Here is a 19,083-nt window from a genome sequence, read left to right on the forward strand (position 1 = left end):
CAAATGCTAAAGCTCCCTTCTGATGCCCATCCAATGACATCACTTCCTGTAGGGCCCACCACACAGAGGCCCTGACCTATGCTTCCAATGTCTAACTACTACTAATTCTTCTACCACTGAGACAAATGATTCATTTTATTACGCATTTACTTTAAAACTAGGCATTGTGCTAAATGCTTTGTAGGCATGTCTCATTTAATCTTCACAACAGTCTTCAAGGATAAGCAATATTTTCATCCCCATTTTCCTTCTGAGAAAACTGAGCCTTAGAGAAATCAAATAATTCTTCCTGAGCACACAGCTCCCAGATGGTAGTTCCAGGACTTGAATCCATGCAGTCTTAACTCCAGAACGTATAGTAATCTTATTCATATGTTAGATAAGCTCCAAGGAGAATACTTTGGAATGAAGTATCTTTCTCTTTTTGAGATTATTAGTGAGCAACCCCTATTACTTTTGCATCATTTCACAGACTCTACTTTCCAAATTCTCAATCAGTTCAGCCTCTAACATCTTAGTGTATTTTTAATTTTCACCAATATTTCCAAACTCTAAGAGATCTGATCAGATTGTCTCACTTAAAATAGAAAAGTATATAACATAAAGCCTAGAGTTTAACATTGAGAAAAATGAAAGTGTTAGTCACTCAGTGTGTCTACCTCTTTGTGACCCCATGAATTTGTAGTCTTCCAGGCTCCTCTTTACATGAAATTCTCCAGGCAAGAATACCTGAGTGGGTAGCCATTCCCTTCTCCAGGGAATGTTCCTGACCCAGGGATCAAACCCAGGTCTCTGGTATTGCAGGCAGATTCTTTATCTTCTGAGCCCCCAGAGAAGAGTTTAACATTAGCCATCAAGTAATATAATTACTAGTTTGTGACCACTACTTTTATCTTCTCTAAGCCTCAATTCACTCAGTGGCATGTCTTTCTGTTAGTTAGGATAAACTGGTTAAGAAGGTAGCTTTTCTGACATTGATTTTTGTTTAGAAGTATTGAAATTTAGGAAATGAACACTTATTCTAAATTAACTTCTCCAGCAATAGCTGTTTTCTCACTCTCTGCATCTGCATTAACCTGACATGAAGAAGACTGATAAACACAGCTACAAGATTCATAACATATATGAAAAATAACTTCAAAAACCACAGCACTGGTAGTGGTGTTTATCACCATTATTCTGTAAATCCTAGAGGAGATTTTTAAAATATTTACATTCAAAGTATTTATTAACACCCCACCCCAAAGAAAGGTAAAGTTCTCAGTAACTATAGGCTCAATTATAATTTTAGAATTTCTCTTTTCATTTTTTTCTAATTGAATATATTGCAATTTTATATAATTTCATATGTACATGCATATGTATATATGTGTGTGTATACCTATATGCACACAGACACACAAATATTTTGTTGCTGTTCAGTCACTAAATCATGTCTGACTCTTTGAAACCTCTTGAACTGTAGCACGCTAGGCTCCTCTATCCTCTACTATCTCTCATAGTTTGCTCAAATTCACATCCATTGAGTCAGTGATGAAATCTAACTATCCCATCCTCTGTGGCCCCCTTCTTCTTTTACCTTAAATCTTTCCCAGCATCAGGGTCTTTTCCAATGAGTCAGCTCTTTGCATCAGGTGGCCAAAGTATTGGAGCTTCAGCCTCAGCAACAGTCCTTCCAATGAATATTCAGGACTGATTTCCTTTAGGATTGACTGGTTTGATCTCCTTACAATCCAGGGGGCTCTCAAGAATATTCTCCAGCACCACAGTTTGAAAGCATCAATTCTATGGAGCTCAGCCTTCTTTACGATCCAACTCTCACATCTGTACATGACTACTGGAAAAACCACAGCTTTGATTATATGGACCACTTACACTATTGTCTGTTCTTAAAAACTGAACAATTTGGAGAAATATTTTTGGGAAAATATTATTTTTTAACATCTAAGTGAAAGTGAAAGTGTCAGTTGCTCAGTCATCTCGGACTGTTTGCGACCCCATGCACTGTAGCCCACCAGGCTCCTCTGTCCATGGAATTCTCCAGGCAAGAATACTGGAGTGGGTTGTCATTCCCTTTTCCAGGGGATCTCCCAACCCAGGGGTCAAACCTGGGTCTCCCGTGTTGCAGGCAGATTCATTACCATCTGAGCCACAGGGAAGCCTTAAAGTCTAAGCAGAAATCAATTAAATAGAATTTACCGATTATACTGCAAAGCCCTTTGGGTCATGGTAAGAAGCATAAGATGCAGGTGAAACTACAGACAAGTGAGATATACACAGGAAAGGCATTCTGTGGCAGAACTTTTCCAGAAAGAGGAAGGAAGTAGGTTGATAATATCAAGTTAACAAAAATGAGAGATTAGAAAGTCAAAGTGTGATACTGAGAGCATTGAATACAGGCAAAGTAGCTTCCCAGGTGGTGCTAGTGGTAAGGACCCGTCTGCCAACGCAGGAGACTTAAGAGAGTTGGGTTTGATCCCTGGGTCTGGAAGGTCCCCTGGAGAAGGCATGACAACCCACTCCAGTATTCTTGCCTGGAAACTCCCACGGAGGAGTCTGGCGGGCTACAGTCCACAGGGTTGCAAAGAATCGGACATGACAAAAGCGACTTAGCAGGATTGCATGCAAAGGAGCCCAAGTACTGCCTAGTAGGTTTGACTATGGCCCAATACAATGTAATTTTTTACAGACTTACAGGATTTTTAAATATACTTACTAAGAAATGAATCACTTCACATTCATAAATTAGAAGAGGAATTCTTTGGCTGATAAGTCCCTTTCTGAGATGTGATGGACATCAACATCTCACCTCTACCCACCCAATTTTTGATCTTCATTAAACTTCTTAAATTTCATCTTCTCCAACATTTATCCTTGCAATCTTCTATTTGGCAGTCCATTCCATCATCCTTGTGGCTTTCTCCCTGCCCTTCCTTGGCGTCTCTGTACTGTGTCACCTGTACTGTATTCCAGGCAATGAGTCCTCCTTTGGGTGGCACTCTTGTCTTGCCTAACTCTAGTCCTGCTAGACAGAAATACTCAATTAGTAGTTACACTGAATCGAATTCAGTAGAGTTGTATATAATTGAGTCCCTCTACCACCTGTAAGGGGCTTCCCATGTAGGTCAATGGTAAAGTATCCACCTGCCAATGCAGGAGATGGGAGTTTGATCCCTGGGTCAAGAAGATCCTCTGGAGGAGGAAATGGCAACCCACTTCAGTATTCTTGCCTGGAAAATTCCATGAACAGAAGAACTTGTCGGGTTACACTCCTTGGGGTCACAGAGTCAGAAATGACTGAGCCACTGAGAGTGCACACACACACACACTACATCTGTAAATACAAGTCTACTCATCCATTACTTCCTATTCTTTGAAATTCTCAAAACCATTAAAACATAAATGATTTAAATACAGCAAGTATTTGGTGAAGTTACCATGTAGATGTGGCTCTTGACTCAAAGGATGTACAACTCAGCGAGAGAAGCACTGCAAACTCCTATGTGGAGTAAATAACATGCACCCAAATTTGTTCATTCTTATTTATAAAAGTCTGTAGCAACAAGAAATAAAACAGTGCCCTAAATTCTTTCTTTGGTTCAATTTCCAGTGTACAAACAACCTAACTGAGATTAAACAAATAGCCCACACACATTCCATTTTTAACGAGACTGTTTTCCTCCCTTCCTTCCCCTCTAGATTCCCTCTTGCATTTCTCTTTCCCTTTTTCTCCCAGTCTTCGCTCTCCTTTCCTCTAGCTATCACAGTTTTCCCAAAGAAAAGCCTCCCTGTGACCACGAATCAGCAGAAAGGAAGCAAACCCTGATTACAGCAAGCCAAGCCGTCAGAGGGGCGTGTCGGGGTGGACGCCCCCACCCCCTTTGAGTGCAAAAGGGCTGGACAGCGAAGTTCAAGTGCTCGCAGGAGAGACGCGCGGCAACCAAAGTCGCTCACTTTCATAGACGGACTGATCCCTTCTGCGCAATCGGACCCCAGGAAAGCCGCCCCCCTCCCCTTACTGGCCGAGGAGCGCCGGCACTTGGAAAGCGCCTGGGTGCCCAGACCCCGGGAGAAGCGAGGGGTGCGAAGGCGGAGCCACTGGGCTAACGACACCCCCGCAAGGTCCGGCCCTCGCCCGCGTTCCTACCACCTTAGGGAGTTGGCGCCGGGAGCGGAATCACCCTCTCAATGAAAGGCAGATGTCCCTTTAAGGTTTGCTTCGCAGCTCGTGGACTTTAGCCTAAACAAGGACCCGCGAAGCTGGCTTTATTTGTCCATGTCTCAGACAGAGCCTGGGACGCTGCCAGTGGGATTTCAGAGCACGAAGAGGGGGGGCGATGTGGCAATGCTGCGAGGCGAGTAGCGTGAACCGAACTTAGAGGCACTGGTGGAAAACACAGGAAATCGCCCCGCTGCTCCCTGGGCGCCGGGGCCGACCGGCCAGCGACTGAGACCCCCGGCGGCGAGCAACGCGGGTCCTGCGCGCGGTTCCGCCAAGTCCTCGCCCCCGATCCCGCGCGTCCCCGCGGCGCTGCGCCCACTCCAGTCATGGACCCCCGGCGCCGCGCCAGCCCAGGGGTCGCTGTCGCCTACTGCTGGCTCCTCTCCGGTGAGTGACCCTGCTTTTCTCCGAGCATCTGCTGAGCGCGGGACTCCGGGAGGGAGGCGCGCAGAGCTTCGGCCCGGAGTGGTGAAGGGAGCGCGGATCCACTTTCGGGCGCTCCAGGTAGTCCGGGCAGGTTGGAGCTCTAAAAGCAGTTTTCTGCGTTGGTTTCTCGGTGTGAATTACTTTTGAAATTGTTTCAAAACCCTCCGCCTCAATGATGGGGGGAGCAGTGCTGAAAACTTTACAAGGTGGAATTGACTTTTTAAATTAAAGTTGTTTTTGACAATCTGCATGGTATTTTAGGACTTTGCTAATGGCTTCTACTTTCCTTTTCCGTGTTTGTGTGTAGAGTTTCTACTTTCAGGTTGCTCGAGTGGACATTATTCATTTTCTTGCTCTTATGTACTCAAGATAGTTTCTGCTACAGAGGAGGAAAGAGAAGAATGCAAGGCAAAGTTGTCTCTTGTGCCGAAATGCTGTCTCTGTGTTAGCACCCAGGAAAAGGAACATATTGAAATTGAGGAAGTAGTGAACATTTGACAATTAGCAGAATAATTTTTAAAATACAAAATAAAGTATTGTTACTTATGCATAAATAGATATCTTTTAGGATAGGCTTAAGCACAGTGGAGATGCAAGCTTACACTCAATTGGGGGGGGGGGGGGGAGGTTGAATCAAAGCATTTTCTAAGATTTTCCAAATCATTAACTGATGGTTAGCTCTTTTCTACCAGTTACTGACTGAGCAGGAAAAGTTGCAAGGGTAAAAGAAAGAGAAGGCAGATGGCTGAAGCCTTGTGTGAAAAGAGCCAATAATCCAAATAGCGTCAACTTCTGAAGAGCTTTACAGTCAGTAAATGGCTGACCTTGTAAGCCACTGTCACTTTCCTTTACACTATTTGAGCTATGTGTGCATGCATGTTAAGTCATGTCCAATTCTATACAATGCTATGGACTGTAGCCTGCCAGGCTCCTCTGTCCATGGGATGTTCCAAGAATACTGGAGTGGATTGCCATACTCTCCTCCAGGTGATCTTCCCGACCCAGGGATCCATCCCAAGTGTCTTACTGCCTCCTGCATTGGCAGGCGGGTTCTTTACCACTAGCGCCACCAGGGAAGCCCATTTGACCTATGATTCCTCTCCAACTCAATGTTTTTGGAAGCTGTCTGCATCTTGTTGTTGTTGTTGTGCAAAATTTGAATGTTTTACTAAGTACTCAAGTTGTACCTTTCTCATGTTACTGAATAAGCAGTCACTAATTTAGAAATAGGTTTCCCTGGTAGCTCATCTGGTAAAGAATCTGCCTGCAACACAGGAGACCCCTGTTCAACTCCTGGGTCTGGAAGTTCCCCTGGAGAAAGGATGGGCTACCCACTCCAGTATTCTTGGGTTTCTCTGGTAGCTCAGACAATAAAGAATCCGTCTGCAATGGGGGAGACCTGGGTTCAATCTGGAGAATTCCACGGACAGAGGACCCTGGCAGGCTACAGGTCCATGGAGTCGCAAAGAGATGGACATGACTGAGCGACTTTCAGTGTAGAAATAATCAAATGAGGTTTGCAAATCCTCTGAAAAGAATGAAACGCAAAAAAATAGAAGTAAATTACAACTTCATATATAATATATATATTCAACTACTTTATTTTCTTATGCCTAAAACAGCTATGTTTGTATACCGTTGGTTTTCTGCAATTGTTGGGGGTAATGCATACATATGTGCTAAGTTGCTTCAGTAGCATCGAGCTCTTTGTGACCCTACAGAATATAAGCCCACCAGACTCCTCTATCCATGGGATTCTCCAGGCAAGAATACTAGAGTGGGTTGCTATGCTCTCTTCCAAGGGATCTTCCCAACCCAGGGATCAAACCTGCATCTCTTATGTCTCCTGTACTGGCAAGCAGGTTCTTTACCACTAGTGCCACCTGGAAAGCCCATTGTGGGTAATAAACCTTGCTAAATCCAAGAAAGGACTTAAAGGAAAATAATGCATGAAGGGCTTCCCTGATGGCCCAGACAGTAAAGAATCTGCCTATAATGCAGGAGACCCAGGTTCAATCCCTGAGTGGGGAACATCCCCTGGAGAACCTTGTTAAAACCAGTAAGGGGGTGAAAGGAAAATAATGCATACACATTTCTAAATTACATTTAATTCTCTTTTGTGTGTATATATTTATATATATATATATATATTATATATTATTCAACCATATTAAAATTTAAAGTTATTATCTAAGAATCAACAGGTTCCTCATATGTGTTATGTTGTTGTTGTTTATTCGTTAAGTCATGTCTGATTCCTTTATGACCCCATGAACTGTAGCCCACCAGGCTCCTCTGCCCATGGGGTTTCCCAGGCAACAATACTGGAGTAGGTTGCCATTTTCTTCTCCAGGGGATCCTCTGACCCAGGGATAGAACCTGAGTCTCCTGCATTGGCAGGCAGATTGTTTACCATTGAGCCAACTGGGAAGCCTTCTTATGTGCTATATTTATGCCCATTTCACAGCATAACAGAAGGATCTAAAACTTGATGTCTTCTTTTTCTTTGTTGGTTATCCTGTCAGTCATCATGTCGTCAGCTTCCTTACAAACTTCTCGTCAATCCATAGAGTCCACAGAATCCATAGAATCTGGGGTCTTATCACCATACCCACCCATGCACAGTACTATAGAACTCATCTTCTAGTCTTCAGTCTGAACTTAACCTCTAATTAATCTTCCTAATACATAGTTTTTATCATACCTTAGTCTTTAGCCAAAAACCTTTGGTGGCTCTATGTTATCCATGAGATAAAATCCACAATTCTCAACCAACCTTTCAGGGTCTGCCCTAATCCACTACCCTCTGTCTCCTACTGTGCCTTTTATCAGTTTCCTATTGCTGTCATAACAGATTGCCTCAGATTTACTGGCTTAAAACAAGACAAATTTACCACTTGTAGTTATATGGGTCAGAAGTCTCACTGGGCTAAAATCAAGATGTTGGCAGGGCTGCCTTTTTTCTGGAGGTTCTAGGGGAGAATTCATTTCCTTACCTTTTCCAGATTGCAAAGGCAATCTGCATTCCTTGGCTTGTAGCTCCATCCTCCATCTTCAAAGCCAGTAAAGTAGCATCTTCAAATCTTTCCTGTGACTGCTGCTTCACCACATCTCCATCTCTGATGCTGACCCTATTTCCTGACTCATATAAAAATGCTAATTATGCTGGGCTCCCCTGAATAATCCAGGATAATCTCCCCAGCTCAAGATTCTTAATGTAATCATATATACCAAATCCTTTTTGCCATATATAGTGATACATTTGCAAGTTCCAGGGATTAGGAAATGAAGATATATGAAAAACCATTACTCTGCCTACCAAAACCTCTGAACATAAACCAGTCATGACAGCCAGTCACATTTCATTATTTCCCCCATTAGTCCTCATGCTTATTTTGCTACTGTGCATATGACACTATTTTACACATCTAGAAAAGCATTCCACCCTTCTTTCTTACTACCCCCTGCCCTCTAAACAAACTCTCTCCAGTCTTCAAAGCTGGGTTTACATCACAACAACCATCTCTCTAATAAACCATCTCAGTAAACTTCCCATTATATTTAGGATTATCTTGTATTAACTTTTCTCAGCATTTAAACATGATGTGTCAAGAAAGATGCCCTTCTCTATGTCTAAAGTCTCTATCATTACTTTAAATATGTGAAAGTCCCAGCAAAAGAACTAGTGGCACATATAAAGGATTTAGCTTAAGAAAACTGACTTAAGTCAAGGGACTGTTTGCAGAAACATAGAAAGGAATTGGCAAAAGTTGGCGGAGCACGTAGAACAAGCAGGAACAAGTAGGAAGAAAGCACCTGAAGCAACATGAGATGAAAAGCCACGGCTGTTCCTAGGCCTGACGGGGCAGCAGTGTCAGCTTGACCGTGACCTCTGGCTATGGGAGGGGGACCACTGGACAGGAGCTGCGGCCATGGCCACAGAATGCAGCTCGTGCCAAAGCTGAGGCCCAGCAGGGAGAAAGCGGGGGAAGTGAACACCCTGCCTTTTCCTCCTACCCCCCGCGCCTTGCCCAGCTCTCCCACTGGTCATGTCCAAATGGCAAAATTCAAACTCCCAGGGGACAAAGATCAAGACAATAACAGAGAAGAGCTAGCGCAACTAATTGCTGAAAGGCACATGTTTTTTGAGAATGTATTATATATGAGGCCCTGTGCCAAGAATTTTGCACATACTACATTTCAGTCTCAAAAAGGGGAAATTCTGGAACTATTATTCATATTTTACAGATGAAGAAACTAAGAGACTAATTTGACAAAAGTCACACAATTAATAAATGGCAAAGCCTATACTCTATTCAGATCTCACATGTTCTGAAATAATATACCATTTTGGAAAAGACCATGATGCTGGGAAATACTGAAGGCAAAAGAAGGGGGCGCCAGAGGATGAGATGGTTAGATAGCATCACCAACTCAGTGCCTATGAATCTGAGCAAACTCGAAGAGACAGTGAAAGACAGGGGAGCCTGGCGTGCTGCAGTCCATGGAGGCGCAGAGTCAGACATGACTTTGGGACTGAATAACAACAACTGGCTGTCTAAATATAAATCCATTTCCCTCTTGCTCAACCCTCTAAATGTTAAATCCAAGTCTAATTGTCTAAAAGACTTTGATAAGGATCCGATTAATGATGAAGTGGGTCTGTTTTCCATGACTTTTAGGTATATAGTGAAATTAGATGATGTCCCTTCCTACATTAATTATAACTCAAATAAGACTCATTATAACTCAAAATTACTCAAATTATAACTCAAAAAATTATAATCTCTGCTTATTAAAAATACAAACACAGAATTATCCCTAATTGAGTTGTGTATCTTTCCTCCATAGAAACATTTCAGCTAGACTACAAGCTGGTGTCTTCTTTTATGATTTTTTTCACAGGCAAGATTTCCTATTCTAAAAGAAGTCCAGTGAGCTAATGGCTGGATATGGAAGGAAGTCAGCCACTTGCTTATAACAAAGAAATGACCTCCAATGACATACAGTGGATTGTCAGGAACTGCTGAAAATAGTGAAAATATTTAAGTCATTATGAAGTCTGGAAAGTCAGCAATAAATTCAGAGGACTTTTGTTCATTTGTTTAATAAATGGGCAGTAACGGTAGCAATAAAGTATACATGCCAAACTAGCTTGCCTACTTTTCTTCCCTGCTCTCATGCTGTTATTTTGATGCATGAGCTCTAGGGCCACAACTTATAACTGTTGATCTGACTCCCTTAGATGCATGCTCCTCTGCCTGGGTTCCAACACCTCAACCCAACAAACATCCCATTAGATGTAGAACTGGCTGAATTTTAATATGCCCCTTAACTAATTTATAAAATAAAGGAGCTCATGTTTTAAATATATTCAGAAAACTAGGCATCAAAATGCTATTCTTTACCTACACCGCTCTTCTGTTGTATGAAATACAATATAGTATATCTGAATTCTTGTTAAAAAATTGAGATGAAAGATATTTGGAATCGTTGCCACAATGCTAAAGTCAGAATACATTGCCAATTCAGAGTGGTCCCTGACTGGAGAATTGTATTCGCTCTCAAAGCAAGTACAGTAGTGTATCAACAGATGTAAATGAGCTGAATATATTCCTGTCTTTATGATTATTGAGCTTCTTTCAGCTCCTCCATTGTGCCAGCTCCTCTGAAATCTCCAGGTCTTTGCATACGCAGTTATGGTGCTACTGATCCTCAAGTCCCCATGTGAACGTTATTTCCATGAAGCCACTGGAGTAGACTGAACCCCTTCCCCCAGATCCTTGTATGCCTCTAGCACCTTTGCTTCTATAATATACAGCATATTAAAATTAAACATCAAGTTGCCTATTTTCCCAGATTAGTGTATGCTCTGTTGAGAATAGGGTCTTTGTTTATTATCCCTACCGTCTATGAATAATAGGTACTTGAAAATTTGCTACTGAATGAGTTACAAAGGAACAGACTACAAACAAACTCATAAAATAATAAAGGAGTCAAGTTGTCTCTTTTAGTTATATCAGGAATATTCTATCTATTTCTATCTATCCATATTTATATCTAGTTGAATGGAAATCACCACCAAGTGACTGATGCACCAGTATTTTAGGTACTATTAAGAAAGAAAAGTACTGCCAATCTAATTATAATTGTTGAACCTACAGATGCCTCCTAGTTTCAAGAGATGTTAAAATGTTGAAATATATACATCTGAAAATTATAATAAATAACATGCAGCATATCTACATGCGATTTTCTATCACATTTTTAAAAACTGCATCATGAGATTCCAAACACACTCCTGGATACAAAGATATGAACCCTGTCCTCCTTTTAGTTATCTTCCAGGGCCAAATTTGATTCAAGGAATAATTGCTCCTCTGACACCAGCAACCTCACCAGCTCCCAATAACAGAGCTTCCTGTGAATACTCTACCTTTAAGAGGAAGGTTAGGGAGAAAAGTGACAATAAAATAATTCAAAAATGTTCCAGGTCACAGGATCAGTAACTCTGTTTTGGCAGGCTTTAATATCTGTAATATTCTTTCATATCAGTGGTTAGTACCAGGACCAAGTATATTTGACGGGACCTAATTTTTTATCAAATGTCTTTTCTAACTTAGGAAAATTAAAAAGTCAACTAAATCTTAAAAGGCAATTAAAATATATGCACTGGTTGGAATTAAGAATTCACTTTATGTGCAAAACATTAATATTGCTTTATAAAAATGGTAGAGCTCTATAAACAAAATAAGTGAGAAATCTTTGAAAAATCATTATAATTAAGATAGTAAAAGCAGTGAAGACATATTTTTTTGGTATGAACTATCTGAGATCTGCTGAAATACATGAAAATTCTTAAATTTGAATAGGATACCTAAATCAATCACATTGGAACCTCAAATGATTAAGATGGTCTGCATATTTTATTATAAATCCTATACTCCTAATACAACTTACAAATGTGCTTTTCAAAATTCTCTTTTTAACTATATACTTTTAGTTTGCCGAGTACTACAGTTTGAAAATTCAAAATTATTGACCATTTCCTAAAACTACATATTTTACTGTAATATTCTAATAAAATAATCCTACATTATATAGAGATTCATACAAACAGGAATATACTCTCCCACACATTTTTGTTGATAAGATTATTTATTTAGTAGGAGGCTTTATATTGTTTTTTGACAATTGCAAGTAAGTATTTTTAATCACAAATTAAAATTTAGATAGTGAGTATAGCAAGTTCCTTAAAGCAAGACAAAACACTTTCCCCTTTTCGCTTTTACCATTTTACTTGAATTAGCTGAATAATCCTCCCAGTCAACCACTAACTTTGCTTGTGGAGGTCACATAGGCATCTTTGTACAATCTAAGGTTAGCACATTCTCTCTCTCTCTCTTTTTTTTTTTTAGCACATTCTCTCTTAAATAACTATTGCAGTCATGACTAGAAATTTATATAAGAGTGCTGGCTGTTTATTCAGTAAAGATCATTTTCCAAAACAAGTGTAATAACACCAATTGTCATCATACACTATTTTATAACATTTTAAGACTTTTTTCTCATTAAGATATATTTAAAATTAATCATTTTCTTATCCATGCATAGATAGCTCAAAAAAATGAAATAGGTTTACAAAAACTTATCTTAAGAGAAATCTTCCTTTCAAATTATTAGTAACATTATAAAACAGAATGTGATTTCACAGACAAGTTAAAAACTCTGAATTAAAGTAGAGCTAATAACCACTCATTCTCTCATATAATTATGATAATGTACCAGTTGTGCTGGGTTCCAGGAACACATGAAAAGAGATACAAAGGAACACAATAAAAGGTAGTGTCTGGACTTAAGAAGCTCAGAGTCTGAAAGAAGTACTAGACAAGCAAAGAAGCAATAATGGGAAAAGCCCCCAAAGCAGAGAAAGGAAAATATTAGGTTTGTGTTGTTGGAGAGTAACCTTTGCAAAAAATAGAAGATGGATACAAGAAAATGTATACAGACTCTACTATGTAAGGGTCACTGTGCTAAGTATAGAATATTCAAACAAGACAGCCCATTAGCCCTGCTGCTATCACACAAATCATTTCTAACATTATTATTATAATAGGAAGGATTGTAATCAGCGAGGTACATGAGCCATCTCCTGGTGGGAGTAACCTAAGGTTTCCCTGGAAAGGAGGTGGTAAGTAGTACACATAAATGCACCCAACAGATCATCCATCATTCAACTCTACTGAACCAGTCATTTTTCAAGGCTGAATAATTGTGATCATGTTAAAGTGAGCCCTTGCTCCTTGCTTTGTCTGAGCCAAATCTCTATTTTCAAGCCAGGTATTCTTAGAGATTTACAACAATACCTTACATGTCTATAGAGTTTCACAATTTTCAAAGTATCATAATCTCATTAAAACCTTCTAAGGGATAGTGAATGCGAGAGGTAGACAGTCTTATTTATAGTTTACAGTGAAAAAGTTTAGGTTTATAGAGGTTGGGAACTTATCTAAAGTTGCTAAAATCTAGATAGAAAAGACCATAACTCAGGTCTGCTGACTCTTGACATGCAAACATTAAAATTAATATTGGTCTTTTACCACTAAAATCGACCTTAGAAGAATCAGATTCAAAACTGAAAATAAATGTTTCAGGGTGAGATTATGGGCAGTGTTTTAATTTTTTAAAAATACCATTGCAGAATAGGTTTCACAATTAAAACAATTTTAATTACTGAATTCAATTTCCTCAATTCCTAAGTAAAAGAAGTTCAGTTTCAAAGAGAGTAAGTGGTGCCAGAAATTATAGTAAAAACAATTGACAGCGTAAGAATTACAATCCAGGATACTTGACTTCTAGCCCAATTGTCTTTCTGAGACACTGGAAGTATATCAACAACAACAAATTGAAAGCTTTTGGAAGCAACAACACTGACTTCTCTTTTTTCTGGGGAGATTAATATAAATAAAAGTTTACAGGAAAAATAAATATAATTAAAGTTACTGATACAAAGATTTCTATCTTCAAAGAGCCAATAAATAAGTATAAAATTAGTATTTAAAGAAACCTAGTTAAATTTTGTTTTTTTCTCATGATTTTGCTTACTTAAAGACTGAAAATACTCTATACTGCTATATGTTATATAACTACTATAATCATAGAAGTATGAAAATAAGGGGAATTATTTTGTAAACCAGGTGAGCTATAGTTAATAATATCAGTGTCTTAAGAAGTATCTGTAATAATATAGTATATATAGCATATATAGAGAGAGTATATATAATATATAATATAGTATAATAATAAATATAGTCGCTACATTTTTTTATCCGATTCACTCAGCTCGTCATCCATATATGAGTGCCTACTGGGTGCAAGGGGACTTTTCATGGGACAGTGGAGGGATGCAAGGATGAACCCATCCAGAGTTCAGTAAGAAAGAAAAGATATGTATCCAACTAATAGAATGCATGGTTTCAACTTTAAGGTAACATTTAAGTTTAATGATAAGTAGGATTTATGGAAGTACTGGTGAGAGAAAGTGACATTTTATAAAGATAAGAGCTAAGGCAGCAAAGTAGAAAGTTGCCAGGATGTACAGGGAACAAAGACTGCTCCCATTGAGGAATTTAGGGGGCTGAAGCGGGTACAGGGAAATAAAATTTGTAAAGTCATGTCTTGAAAGCCTTGAATTTCAGGGAATTTGGATTTTAACAGAGAATGAGAACCCTCAAGTAACTCAGAACTGTGATGACTGACCTAGAAAGACTAAGTTATAATGCAAAATCTGGGAGAAAAACATCTGATCATTCAACAAGCTCAGATTACTTAAAAAAAAAAAAATTCTGTTACGGACATTTCAGATCAAATAACATTTCTATGAAAGTTTTGTAGTATGTTCGGTCACTGAAGCACATTTATATTTTAAAAGACAACCCAAAGCAGTATGTCTCATAATTTAAAAAAAGAAGAAGAATCACAGAATCAACAGTCAACAGAGGTTTACCATTGATTTGCAATGTAGAAATATATATTTACTTTTCTAAGCTGATCTTTGATCTTTCTCAAGAATCACAATGGTGACCAAGGCCAGGCAGAAGGAAAATTATGTTGAAAAGAATATAAGGATCTTTTTGTTTTAGTAATAAAGGAGCAAGGAAGGAACCTTCCTTTCAGTGCCCCAGGTTGACTCCTAAGCTGTGAGTCTTATTTTAACTGATAAAGGTGAGAGTTACGGGGAAATGACAGGAGAGGATGAGATAATTAGATAGCATCAGTGACTTAATGAACATAAATTTGAGCAAACTCCAGGAGATAGTGGATGAGAGGGAAGCCTGATGTGCTGCAGTCCATGGGGTCCCAAAGAGTCGGACATGACTGAGCGACTGAACAACTAGACATAACCTTCAGGGTTTAGGAGATGACTTCAAGCGTCCATAAATTTAGATTTGTGTTGGTAGAATGAGTGTGGAATTAAGCAGGCCTAGATTTGAATGCTGGTTATGTGACCTTGAATACATTCCTTAACCTAATTCATTTTCTTCATTTATGTATGAGAATAACAAACATTTACCTTATTGGTAAGAACTGGAATAAACCATAGGAATGTACCTGGTGAATATTCAAGAAGTGATAGCTCTTCAGTAAAAACCTAACATGTATTAAGGGCCCTGTGTACCTATCACTGTGGTTTTTGATCCTTGACAGATTTTCAAGAGGGGGAATGATTATACTTAAAAAGGTGACCAAGGAGCATCTCAAAGCATCTCCTCCTCCTTCTTTACCGATCTCTCTCTCTCTCTCTCTCTCTCTCTCTCTCTCTCTCTCTCACACACACACACACACACACACACACTACCAGTTAAGAATTCTTCAAGCTTAACAAGCACATTTTAAAAAGATACATGTCTGTTGGAGACAAAAGCCATACTCACACTTTAGTGTAATCAGTTCCTTGTTCAATGTAAAGTTGTTGAGTTCTGGAAGAAGAAGGCAGTTTGAGTTAGGAACTTTGGGGGGGGGGGGGGCACTCAGTATGATAGAAGGTGGCGAAAGGAGGTACAGAAAGGGCAAGGGAGAGGAGATGCCACCAAAAAAAAAACAAAAAACTGGTCTAATTTGCACTAGAGTTTTGGAGGGGACCTTTCTGTTTGCCCCTGACAACCTTTGAGGAAGTTAATTGAAATTTGGGTATCAAGATTTGTGCCAAAGTCATATTACGTCCTTTCATCCCAGTCTTACAGTTTGGGGTGGTTAAGTTTCCTTTTCAGTGCCTTACTCAATAACATAGAACGGCGAATGGGGAAGATTTGTGCCCTCTGCCCTCCAAGCCATCTTAACTCTCAAAAATTTGGTGGGTTTTTTCGATTCACTGGTCCTTTTAAGAGGCACTTCCCACCTTTCAAACTAGCCCCGCCTCTACTTCATCCCAAAATGTTAAGTGACTTAAGAATTTTCTTTCAAATGAATTCTGCAGCTGTTCAGTCATGGTAAATCAGTCCTTCCTCCACTTCCCCAGTCCTGGGCTCTCAGCTCAGCTTTGACAATGAAGATCCGGTCCTAAACTGTTGAAACCCAACCCCTACCGTAAACATTTCACAGGCTGCTGAGCAGCAGAAAGCTGAGACTGCCAACCTCGGCTTCTGGGGTTCTCAAGACATCAGATCAAAGCAACTGAGAGGTCCATCCAGGGGTAAATTCCACAGATGGTTTCTTCTCTCTCTGGGACCAGTGTTCTAACATCTGGGTTAATCAGATCGTGCGGACTTGGTCAACTGAGAGCAGAAAACAGCTGGGCACGTTACTCAGTCCAGATGCCCCGTGAGCAGACGTTCTTAAGAAACAGCTTCTGGACTGAGCAGCTCCAAAAAGGATGCACCGTCTGAGTGCGGATGAGGCAGGAGCAAGGCGGGGCGCAGTTTGGCCTTGGTGCCAAGTGTGCACTTTTCAGGGCCCTTTTACTTTTCCATAAGTTATTACTTTTCCGTAACTAGAATTAAACATATGGAGGTGTAGCACACAGCTTAAAATATAGATATATATATATTTGCACTCACAACTCCCCAGATTCTTCACAAACAGGGGTGGAAGAAAAAACTTAGGAAGTCCAAGTTCAGCACTAATACCAAAGACTCGCCACCAAAGACTCCGTGTGCTTTCCTTAGGTGGTTTATTCTTCGGGAAACACCTCCGGGCTTAGCGCGCCTGCGCACGCGCCAGCTGCGGCCCCGCCTCCCCTTTGGGGACGTAAGCCGTGCGCCGGGAGGCAGGACGCGGGCTGCGCATGCGCCCTCGTTGCAACAGCCTCGGTCGGTACAGCAGCCGGAACCGCGGAGAGGAAGGTGTTCGCAGCGGTGTCCGATTTTGCGCGGCGCGCCTCGAGACTACGAAAAGGAAGGGCTATAGTAAGTGCCCCACCCCCCAGCCGCAAGAGTCGGATATAACGTGTTTCCTTCTCGCGAGGCAGGTGCCGGTAGGAACCGGGCTCCGCCCCCTTCCCGGCCTAGACTTTCTTTCCCTTCCTGACCCCTTTTCCCTGGGGACCCCCTCGGTTCCTCTTGTTTTGGCAGTGAGCCCCCGCCAGGGTCATGAAGCTCGTGAGGAAGGACATTGAGAAAGACAATGCTGGCCAGGTGACCCTGGTTCCCGAGGAACCCGAGGACATGTGGCACACCTATAATCTAGTGCAGGTGGGCGACAGCCTGCGCGCTTCCACCATCCGCAAGGTGCAGACCGAGTCCTCCACCGGCAGCGTGGGAAGCAACCGGGTCCGCACGACCCTCACTCTCTGTGTGGAGGCCATCGACTTCGACTCCCAAGCCTGCCAGCTGCGGGTCAAGGGGACCAACATCCAGGAGAATGAGTATGTCAAGATGGGGGCTTACCACACCATCGAGCTGGAGCCCAACCGCCAGTTCACCCTGGCCAAAAAACAGTGGGACAGTGTGGTTCTGGAGCGCATCGAGCAAGCCTGTGACCCAGCCTGGAGCGCCGATGTGGCGGCTGTGGTCATGCAGGAAGGCCTCGCCCATATCTGCTTAGTCACTCCCAGCATGACCCTCACTCGGGCCAAGGTGGAAGTGAACATCCCTCGGAAACGGAAAGGCAACTGCTCGCAGCACGACCGGGCCTTGGAGCGGTTCTATGAACAGGTAGTCCAGGCCATCCAGCGCCACATACACTTCGATGTTGTAAAGTGCGTCCTAGTGGCCAGCCCAGGATTTGTGAGGGAGCAGTTCTGCGACTACATGTTTCAACAGGCAGTGAAGACGGACAACAAACTGCTCCTGGAGAACCGGTCCAAATTCCTTCAGGTAAAACAGTCTTACCCGGGGATGATTAAGCATGGGCAGAGAGGTTTGCTTAAACTACTCCTAAAGTTTTAGAACTCAGAGTAGTACAAGAGGAAAAAAAGATTTAACTTGGCTGGGATTGTGAATTGGATAATGCAGTGAAAAGAAACCTGTTAAGCGGCTAGGGATTTTATATTAATAAACTTGGTTTAAAGTCTTAAACATAGAAAACCTTAGCAGTGTTTTTGGGTTGAGGTCATTGTGGGCAGTTTAACAGATACCCTAAGAGATTCTTCTGTCTAACTTTTATAATTGTGATTCTAGGTACATGCCTCCTCTGGACACAAGTACTCCCTGAAGGAGGCTCTTTGTGACCCTACAGTAGCTAGCCGCCTTTCAGACACGAAAGCCGCTGGAGAAGTAAAGGCCTTGGATGACTTCTATAAAATGTTGCAACACGAACCCGACCGAGCGTTTTATGGACTCAAGCAGGTGGAAAAGGCCAATGAGGCCATGGCAATTGACACACTGCTCATCAGCGATGAGCTTTTCAGGCACCAGGATGTAGCCACACGCAGCCGGTATGTGCGGCTGGTGGACAGCGTGAAAGAGAACGCGGGCACCGTTAGGATATTCTCCAGTCTTCACGTGTCTGGGGAACAGCTCAGTCAGTTGACTGGAATAGCTGCCATCCTCCGCTTCCCTGTCCCTGAACTCTCTGACCAAGAGAATGATTCCAGTTCTGAAGAAGATGAATGATTGCAATAACTGAGACAACCTGTGTCTCACTCCTTCACTGTTACATTTTCTCAGCATCCTGTGAAGAAAGCTGCAAAAATGGCCCTTTGTGGTTCTTACAGGGATTTTTCATGTATTTGGTCACTAGGTGATTTGTGGTTGGCAGGACATGTTTTCAAACTGAACAATAAAAGGAAGTAATCTCCATATATTATTAATTGGGATAATTTTATTTTGGAATTATGAGTTATTCACAGCTCTTAGAAACATTTTGTATATTTAAAAAGAATGCCTATATATTCTTTGGGATGGAACATAAAAATCCCATACAGCATGCCTTGACGTAGTTTTCCTTAGGAAAAGCTTTTTAATATCTCATTATCTTCAGTTTACATTCTTTACTTT

The 19,083-nt window shown here is 41.2% G+C and overlaps 2 protein-coding genes and 1 long non-coding RNA gene across 3 annotated transcripts in view; 2 read left to right on the top strand and 1 right to left on the bottom strand.

Moving 5' to 3' along the window:
• The window catches only part of LOC110129169 (uncharacterized), a 271,914-nt gene extending 255,122 nt beyond the window's left edge, over positions 1–16,792 (bottom strand). The window contains exons 1-2 of the long non-coding RNA XR_002311401.2: positions 16,705–16,792; positions 15,583–15,627 (exon numbers count right to left, since the gene is read on the bottom strand). This is a non-coding gene — a long non-coding RNA (uncharacterized lncRNA). The remainder of the gene's footprint in view (positions 1–15,582; positions 15,628–16,704) is intronic.
• Positions 1–19,083, top strand: part of ITGA1 (integrin subunit alpha 1) — a 225,181-nt gene that overhangs the window by 60,756 nt on the left and 145,342 nt on the right. Inside the window, exon 5 of the mRNA XM_070476666.1 lies at positions 3,700–4,609. Coding sequence (XP_070332767.1) covers positions 4,549–4,609 — 61 coding nt within the window. The 5' untranslated portion in view covers positions 3,700–4,548. The remainder of the gene's footprint in view (positions 1–3,699; positions 4,610–19,083) is intronic.
• On the top strand, positions 17,218–18,887 carry PELO (pelota mRNA surveillance and ribosome rescue factor). Its single transcript, XM_020880335.2, has 2 exons — positions 17,218–17,961; positions 18,265–18,887. Exons 1-2 carry the CDS (start codon positions 17,236–17,238, stop codon positions 18,697–18,699), a joined length of 1,161 nt encoding a protein of 386 aa, XP_020735994.1. The 5' UTR covers positions 17,218–17,235; the 3' UTR covers positions 18,700–18,887.

Source organism: Odocoileus virginianus, chromosome 14 (genome assembly GCF_023699985.2).
Source record: "Odocoileus virginianus isolate 20LAN1187 ecotype Illinois chromosome 14, Ovbor_1.2, whole genome shotgun sequence".
Lineage (NCBI taxonomy): Eukaryota > Metazoa > Chordata > Mammalia > Artiodactyla > Cervidae > Odocoileus > Odocoileus virginianus.

Coding starts and splice junctions, on each gene's coding strand:
- PELO (XM_020880335.2), top strand. CDS start 17,236: ATGAAGCTCGTGAGGAAGGACATTGAGAAAGACAATGCTGGCCAGGTG. Junction 17,962..18,264: donor ACCGGTCCAAATTCCTTCAG/GTAAAACAGTCT, acceptor TTGTGATTCTAG/GTACATGCCTCCTCTGGACA.